The 9,769-nt window shown below is 34.2% G+C and overlaps 1 protein-coding gene across 1 annotated transcript; it reads right to left on the bottom strand.

Annotated features, from left to right (window-relative positions):
* Positions 1 to 4,872: 4,872 nt before the first annotated feature.
* LOC131051721 (ethylene-responsive transcription factor ABR1) lies at positions 4,873 to 7,699 on the bottom strand. The gene is made up of 2 exons (XM_057986342.2): positions 6,999 to 7,699; positions 4,873 to 5,961 (listed from the first exon to the last, which is right to left on the bottom strand). The coding sequence occupies exons 1-2, from the start codon at positions 7,384 to 7,386 to the stop codon at positions 5,153 to 5,155; spliced, it is 1,197 nt and encodes a 398-aa protein (XP_057842325.2). The 5' UTR covers positions 7,387 to 7,699; the 3' UTR covers positions 4,873 to 5,152.
* Between the last annotated feature and the right edge of the window lie 2,070 nt (positions 7,700 to 9,769).

Below are 9,769 nucleotides of genomic sequence, written 5' to 3'. Positions count from 1 at the left end.
TTACTCTAAGCATTAGTGTCAATTATTTAGTTTAAATATTACGAAAATATCTAATTTCTAGCTCATGTTATCCAAGTTATTAGGAAATGTTACTCTTTGAAAACAATATAAAGTATATTAATTTTTATATTAACAAATATTCAAAAGATGAGATGAAATATTTAAAAAATAAATAAATATTTAGAGTCTACATGGAAGATCTAAAAAATTATTAAGTTTTATACTGTCTTAATAATATTAACATTTTACTTGCTATATAATTGATAAGAAATAAAATGTCACGGCTAAAAATATTGATTTATGTGGCCACTTCAGACAAAAAGACACACCTTATGTTTCCACTCAAATTATTCCATGTGGATTCAAAATACATATGCATATGTATAGACATACATACAATATTGCCTCCAGTAAAAAAATTCTGCGTAGATTATATCTACATAGATTATCTCTATATTTATATATATCTATATACATAGACCTGTATATGTGTATGTGTGTGTGTGCGCACACACATATGTGCATGTGCATGTGTATACACACATATATACATGAAGCTATTCAATAGAAAACATATAGCTTGTATTGTATGGTTTTATTAAAATTTCCACCAATTTGTTATAAAATATTTACCAAAATGAAAAATGGGGTGCATGCTCGATGCTATGTTATATTTTACTGGTGAAGACATGACCATATTTATATGTGCTTAATGTTTGACACTCATAATCTTTACCCACTTAAAGAAGTATTTAATAGTTTATAAATTAGAATCTAGGCACCGCAATTCTTGTTCTTATCACATCTTCAAAATTTAAGTCACGTCATATCATATTACTCATTGAAGTTTAGGTTACACTACTTTTAGTGGAAAAAAATGGCTAATATTAATCCTCCTTTTCCTCCACATTTCACTTCACTCATCCCTAGAATATTTTTCCCATGTTAAAAAAAATTTCTTCCAACAAATGAAGGAATTTGAAAAATGTAAACCACATTAAATAAGAGAGTTGTTGTACCTAATGAAGAAATGCGATAATCATTTTTAGACCTTCCAAAAACTATTAAAGGGAGTGAAGGCATGAATTTTGAAGGAAGTTCCCATTAGAGAATTTTCCTTCTAGAATACTGTTAGGACCCGAGGGCAACTGAGAAGGGGGGGGGTTGAATCAGTTGTCTATTAATTTCAACCCAAATATAACTTAATCAAACTTGATACATAATACTGGTAAACCAAAGATAATGTCGGTTAACAGATTAATAGTTAATATTAATACCGGTGAAACTTAATGCATGAAACAGAAAGAGAAACAACATCCACAATACATGACACTGAGATTTGTACGTGGAAATCCTGTAAGGGGAAAAACCACAGTGGGAAACCTTACCCACAATTAGATGATACTACTGCAGATAGTATGTGTGTACAAATGGGGTCTACACATGCAGAAAGGCCAATCGCCTAGAGCTCACTGCTCAATCACAAAATAGGAGTCACACTGACTACAATTGGATGATTAAATCCAATGATAATGTACTACTCAAAGTAGCATCTCCAATGCTGGATTCAGTACCCGTTAAGCTCTGATAATCACCTTCTCTATGGTCTTCTCATATGATCTTCTTTATTCACACATACCATGGTACAATACCATAACCATATATCTTCTACCTATTACCTCACTTACATCATCTCACAAATGAGATCTTACATATATACCAAGACCTAAGACCAAATGTGTAGGTCGGCTCACAAAGAATATTACAATTAAATCAATTACAAATAAGTCAAGATGTGATGCATCATTTCGGCTTAATGCAATTACAACAATATCCAATTGATTAAATCATCTCCATAACGTGTCGCGCTGATCTGGAATAGATAATGCATGTCGGTCCATAACCTAGACCAATTTGCCGATAACAACAAATATGTCAACCTGATTAGACCAATAACCAAAATACCAAAAAACAAGTGTCCAAACCATATCTTCGACATAACCAAGTGATCTCCAGATGATAACAAGTCATCCTCAGTGCCGATGAACAATATAACTTGCCGGTGAACCAAATACTGGTGACTGTGCATAAGTCACTGAACTTGTCGGTGAGCATAATGTGCCAGTTCAACATAATCAAAGATCTCTAGAAGGATAAGTGTTGATAAGTGTTGACATCAATGACAAAACCAATGCAACAAATCCATAATACCAACAAATACATCATGCTAAGAGCCACCTATTGCATTACAATTTTATTTGGGTTTAACAAATTTTTCAATGGAGCTTCACCCTCCATGGCTTTGATTATGCATTTAGCAGAGAGATATTCCTTAAGATAGATGGTTTATTTAAAACCAAGTCCTCTTTTGTCTCTTGGGTGAATGCAATAGAACTAAGAAGTTGCAAGAATTCTTGGTTTGTAATATCACAATAAATTTCTAATCAATTTACTTAAATGATTGTAGCATATCTTGGATATGATAAAATAAGAAGATATGTGAATGGATAGGTTATCATAGCTTTTGTTGGCTGCCTAAATATTACTCACCATAAAGGAATGCAATATAAATAGAAATTTATTTCTCTAGTACAAAAAAATATCTTTATACTTCCTTAGAAACGATGTTCATATTCTATAAGAGAAATCCATAATCCAAAGGGGATGCATACGAAATAAATGAATGTAATATGGATAGAAAATTATCTTTGAACTTCCTTAGAAACCATGTCTATATTCCAAACGAGAAACCCATAAGCCAAAGGGGATGCATAGGAAATAGTTCCACTATGGGTCAAATTCCAATAAGGAGGGATCTATATTTTATTTTTGTCGCGAGAGTTTGGATTTAGAAATAATGCAATATGGGTCAAGGGCATTCATAGAATTGTTTACCTTATTAGTTGAATTTTGGAGGAAAACTAAGTTGACATACACATAGTGTGATTTAATTTGACATTTAAGAGTTACAAATAAGTGATATGCCTTTGAGAAGTTTGTGAGGAATAAATTGGCATTCACGATACATAGGAAGGAAGGGGCAACCTTGTTTTATAGAATCTTTAAGGAAGAGTTGATGAGAGACTATAACTAACCATGAGTTTGGTATTAGCACAAAAAAATATTTTGATATGTGCAACAATTTCAGGTCCGAATCCCATCCATGCTAATATTTTACAAAAAAAAGGGCCATCTTATTCAATCTTATTCAATCATAAGCCTTGCCAAAATCAATTTGAACAAGGAGAGCATCTTTTTTAGTTTGTTGATCCCATTCTAACATCTTCCATATAAGATTGGGATTATCTGGAATGAACCTTCCACCAAGAGTTAATTTGTTAAGGTTAGACAATCTCCTAGATAATTAGTTTTATTCAAGGAGCCACAATCTTGGCTATAATTTTTTAGGAGGTGTTGAGAAGATTAACCAATCTCGAACCTCCAATTCACTACATTATTTCCTCTAGGTATAATATTGCATAGTCCTTGATTGACGAAGGGTCCAAGAGAGATATTTTGCACAACCTCCAAAGTTAAACATAGTAGAAGTCTTCCCAAATTAAAGGACAAAGGGCCATAGTCAAACTTTATTCTTTATAATTTCTCATGCTTATATTCCTTCTTTAAGGACTTAACTAATACTTTTATTAACCATTTTTTACACTATTGTACTTAAAAACTTATTTACAAAGTTATCATACCTTTTGAATTTTTATTTTTTATGGTATCATTTTAAATATGAATTATAACAACATTTTTTCCTAATTGCGATAGTATTACATTTTATAAGTAGTATTTTAAAATTGAAAATTAAATTTGTTAATGTGATTTAAAAATTAATTGAAAAATCATATTTAAAAAAACAGTTTTATATCTTATTTTAATGAAATATGAACACTTCATATGTAACTAAAATGTTGTACATATTTGTAATTAAAACTATATTAATATATTTTTTAATGAAATATAAAGATTTTATATACTGTCTTTTTATGGAACTAAAATGTCATATATTTGTAAATAAAAAATATATTAATACAATTTTTGAAAACTTTACATCTTAATTTAATAGAAGATATATTCTTATTTTATGCAATTAAAATACCATACGCATTTATAAATAAAAAACATATTAATATAATTTTTGAAAAATTTACATCTTAATTTAATATAAGATATATTCTTATTTATAGAATTATAATATCATATATATTTATAAATAAAAAATATATTAATATAATTTTTAAAATCTTTACATCATAATTTAATAGAACACATATTCTTATTTTATGCAATTAAAATGTCTTACATATTATATATATATACATTTTAATTTAATAGAACATATATTCTTATTTTATGGAATTAAAATATCATATATATTTATAAATAAAAGTCATATTAATATAATTTTAAAAAACTTTACATCTTAATTTAATATAAGATATATTCTTATTTTATGCAATTAAAATGTCTTACATATTTAAAAATAAAAAAATATGTTAATATATTTTTTTAAAGCTTTAAATTTTAGTTTAATAAAATATAAAAAAGACCATCTAAAATTTCATTTAATGGAATTAAAATGTCATAAATGAAATTTAAAATGTCATACATATTTGTAAATAAAAAATCAATTTATGGATATTAATCTTAAATAATAATAAGACCCTTACTTTTTATATAGTTGTACTGTTATGATCTCAATACATTTTAAATAAATCGTAATAATTTATATTACGAATGAATAATAATATGAGAAATTATTCGTTTAATTAAATTCATATGTGATGGCAATTAATGCCCTAGTATCTATAAAAAGATATCACTGTAAATGGCCCCATGAAAAGGTGAAACTAGAAGCTTCGTGGCATCGGGAAATTTAAGGTGGTTTCATTTCAAACATGCAAAAAAAAACAAGAAAAAACGATTTGCTTCACAAGCGACATCACCGACATGAATTCTACAGTTAAGCCCAGACAAAACTCATGCTACAGAATTTATAGAAAAATCCGTATATAAATCTGAATCAATCAGCCGAGAAACAAATAGAAAAAATCCAGCCAAAGTTACACATGAAATACTACTCTATCTATGTAAGGTTCCGTACAAATATATCCAAAAAAGAATGGATAAACTTCGAAAATCTCAATTATTCAGATGTCGGCGGCGGAGGATAATCCGAGGATTGCCATGGCGATGAAGAGGAAGATGCAGAAGGTTCTGTTTGCCCACTTCTTGGCGACTGAGAAAATGGGTTCGAATAAGTTGGCTGCTGTGTTTGCCCACTTCTTGGCGACTGAGAAAATGGGTTCGAATAAGTTGGCTGCTGTGAAGGCACATAATACGTTGAAGCAACTACTTGTGTAGTTTGAGGACGCGTGTGAAATTGGTGCTGAAGTGCCGGCTGCCACACGTGCACTGGCCTTTGCTGCTGCTGCTGCTGCTGCGGCGGCGGCGGCGGCTGGTGGTGGCGTTGGGCAGTTATATACTGGTGAAGAAGAGACATGGAGGTTGGAGGAACTCCTGGATTTTGTAGAAGTTGAGCGTATTCATAAAACTCCGCCGGCATTTGAGACGCCTGCGCTGTTTCGACCCGTTCTGTGGCGGCGGAAACGGTGGGCGCCGCCGCTAAGCGTGAAGAAATGGTAGCGGATTGTTGTTGTGTTGTGGCGGCGACAATGGCTGGATTGAGCTGAGCATCTTCTGGAAAGTTCAGTTTTGCTCTGGTGCCTCTGAAGCGCAAGGCGGCTTCGTCGTATGCACGGGCGGCTTCTTCGGCAGTGTCGAAGGTTCCGAGCCACACACGCGCCGCCTTGTGTGGGTCTCTTATCTCCGCCGCCCACTTGCCCCATGGTCTCTGTCGCACGCCTCTGTATCGCCGCCGCCTTTCTGTCTCTTTCTCTGTTTGCGACGATGACTCGCTTCCCGTGCACTCCTGCTGGAATCCAGAAGCTTCGCCTGTAAGGCAAAAACATAAAAAGGTTGGGGTTTAGATGATAAGTATTGGGATATTATATTGGATTTGTGACAGAGATTATAGCTCAGTTTGATACAAAATTGATGTTTTTAATTCAATTGCATATTATCTGTTGACATGCAAATAGACTGTCAAGTTTTACATTAGAATTTTACTATTGTAGATGTCTGTGGCCTGTCAAATTTAAAAATAAAATAAAAAATTAACTATTGTAGGTGTCTGTGGCTGTTAAATTAAAAAATAAATAAATAAATAAACTATTGTAGATGTCTGTGGTATGATTCATGAAGGTGTCTGTGGCATGTTTCTTTGAGATTTGATGATGCAAATGAAAAATATAAATTAGAAGTGTTCAATATTTTAACTTCCATGGAAAGAATTTAATGAGAAACATGATTGGGTTGATTATCCAACTGAAGAATGACTGACTGCAAGGCGGTTATATCTATAATGTTTTAGATCACGAGAAACGTGTTCTGAAAGGACACAAATACCCTTTAAGCTGTAATTGCCTTTCAAATTCGTTCCATTAGTTCTGTGGTATTTCGTATATTTAAGAAAAAATCCAATTTTTATACAGTTATCCAACGTCTGATTAAAAAACATACAATTGATTCCAAGAAGCAATCTTTTGAAGACTGTTAAAAGTTTTGATTCTTTTTCAACAAAAAAAAAACTAAACACGGCATCTTATTAGAAAGTTTCTCCATCTATCCTACGCTGTCTCTAATTCTAATATCCATTCATTCATCTGTGAAGCTTAAAAAAGCAAAAAACACGATTTTTAATTCCATACGGGCCTAGTCAAATTAACAGAATCCGTTTTCTAAATCTGTTTCTACAAAAAAACCAGTCTAAACTCAAGTTTCACGTACAAAATCACAACAGAAAACATAGATTCACAAACTATAAAAGCTGGCCAATTCAAATTTCCAAACCATCAAACCAGTCAATCAATTCAAGATCAAAACCAGAAAGACAATCCATTCCAGAAGAGAGAAAGATAAAAGGCACCGACCTAAAAATCCTGGAGGCGGTGGCATCATGGTGGCGGTGGGAGGTGCAGACATGGGAACATGACCACCATAATGATGTTGCACACTAGAATATGACAATTGCAGAGGCCATGGAGGATCAAGATTGAAGTCCATAGCAGGAGGAAGAGAAAAAGGAGGAGGAGTAGCCCTAGGACGAACACCAGGTTGAATCTCATCATTCTCCTCCCTCTCCCTCTTAACTCCAGTAGTTCCAGCCACCACGTCACTCAACGCCGACACCATCACAGACATTTCACGCTCCCTCGTAAGTCCACTATGACTATAACCCCCTAGATTTCCTGCGTCCTCTTCATTTCCCTTATCCTGCTCATCATGTTCTTCTCCTCGGCTCGCCACTTTGTTACACATGGAAAAAACAAAAAGTCGTCTGCAAACAATTCAATCCAAGCCTTCTTTCTCAAATCATTAGAACAAGCAATCTCTTTTATTGGCAGATCCACCTACACGCCTACAATGACCGCCGCCCAAATGAAGAGTCCACTCCAACTATCTCACTCCATATCTAATTCAATTTAACGACCGACACAAACCATAACTCCTGTGAAGCAATGTAATTTGACCTCAGTACGACCGACTTAATCGACCTTCACCAATCAAATCCGCTTTGAGCCGAGGTTTTATATATCATATCATAATCAAACAGGTCGGTTGCCTTCAACAATCCGTTTCCTTCGTTTCGGCGTGTGAAATGCAAGTTCCAAACGTTGCCTGTTTCATACCTCATGCAACTTCGTCGATCATGCAAAAACTTTATCTATCATGCAACTTTCCAGCTTCCACGTCCACGTTTTATGCCCCACTTATTTTGTCGGAAACCAATGGAATTTAAACACGATCTTAATCACGTGTTTGAGGAAGAAAGCAATTGTACTGACGTGTATATGAGCACATCCACGTGGTACCCATTAAAACCTCTCTATCTTCCTAGCGGCACGCTGACCAATCTTAGAAGTTTAGCGAGTCAAACAAGCTTTATAGGTTCGTGCTGTTCCGGCTCTTCAAATTGCCTGATTGATTTTACTTGTTCCAAACTAGCAGGATTCAATATTCATTGTCACGCATAAGAACGATTGTGGAATAAAACTACATCCAACAAATTTTAGCATATAAAATAATACTCTCAAACTTGAATGAAACGATCTTCCAAGCCATCCATTGGGGTCAAAATACGGTAGATAAGAATGTTTCCCCTTTTGTGGCATTATTCACGAATAACTGTTGAACAACGTCATTAGAAACTTGAGAAGACATTGCAAAGAAGTTTATAAAATTGAAACGTGGTAAGATAGATGCGAACGTTTCGCCATTGTCATTTGAGAAATTGACGTGAACGAACGACTGCAACTTAAAAGATGGCGTCCCAATGTCAACCAGGGAAATGCTCATAATTTGTTCCATGTTGGCCAAGTATTTCCCAAATAAGACTTTATGGGCATCCATTGATTTACCTTTTGCATCTTTTGAATTTCGGTTAAACCATAGCCGTTGAATTGATCTTTGGAGCAAATGAATATACACAAAATGTTATCTAACCCATCCCCCGGTCAGCCAAGTAGGGGTTGAATCTCAGGCCTGCAGTTGACGGGAGACCCACCAATATTTGGGCCCGGGCCTTCCTTGTAATTTAGTTGGGTGGAGGGGTCATAGAGGAGAGGGTCTTATAGTGGAGTGGGTCAGGGATTGTATTTGGGTACAATTTCTACAATAGTTGAGCACACAAAGTGTCATGTCAATACTTATTTTCAAAAATGTTTCAATGAATTTGAAAAAATAATCAATTATGTGATGTCACATCAGCTCATCGATAAACAAGACGTGGCTAAACTGGCTCCAAAAAGTTTGTGTTATTGAGTTTTTCGAAAAATCAAAGTCGCAACTTGTTCTACCGATCACGATCAAGGATCTGTAACTTTCGACTAACACGAAGGTTATGCGGAAATCATACTTTTTGGTGACTTTTTGGAGCCAATTTAGCCACGACCAGATAAACATGACGTAGTGCACAACTATGGGTCTTACTTCTTTTGGGGACCATTTTGGACACCTTGGCGAAAAAGGCATGTGATGTGGCATCATATTTGACTATGTGAACTTGGAACCAAAATTTTTAAGTAGGGGACTTGACAAGTAAGCAACTGTATAAAATTGAAAGAAATTTGAAATATCCAAGGCAAATTTTTGGAGGCACGAAGTTAGGGTGTTCCACTATAGGGCCCTCTACCCTAGTGGAGTGGGGATGTGAAGTGGGGATAATTGTGGAGGTTGTGGCCCCATAGTAGAGCAGTGAAGTCATCAACACGGGTCAGAAATATCTATCGAATTTAATTTTTGGCAGTGATGACAACATCTTAACTTTGTGAAGGGTTTTGGGCCCCACAATATAGAAGTCAAGTCATCAACACATGTTAGAAATATCTATCAATTGTTTGGTAGTGATGACAACTTAACTTTCACATTGAAAGGAGGTCAATTCAGTAGGTTTGGAAACAACCATCATCACTTGCCTCTCCACCCACTTGATAGTCAAAGGTTCATCGACTCTTACCTTCTTGTAGAGAGTACTGATTACAATATGACTTTGTTCTATGTCTATATGACAATTTTTTACATATATATTTTTTATTATTGACATGTGACATTGTGTGTCCATATATGACTTTGTTGTACATGTATTTACTTTTACTAACATTTAACTTTGTATGTTTACATGACTTTTTCAGTTAATACAAAT

The sequence above is a fragment of the Cryptomeria japonica genome, chromosome 5 (genome assembly GCF_030272615.1).
Source record: "Cryptomeria japonica chromosome 5, Sugi_1.0, whole genome shotgun sequence".
Lineage (NCBI taxonomy): Eukaryota > Viridiplantae > Streptophyta > Pinopsida > Cupressales > Cupressaceae > Cryptomeria > Cryptomeria japonica.
This window is presented reverse-complemented; position numbering and strand designations above follow the sequence as displayed.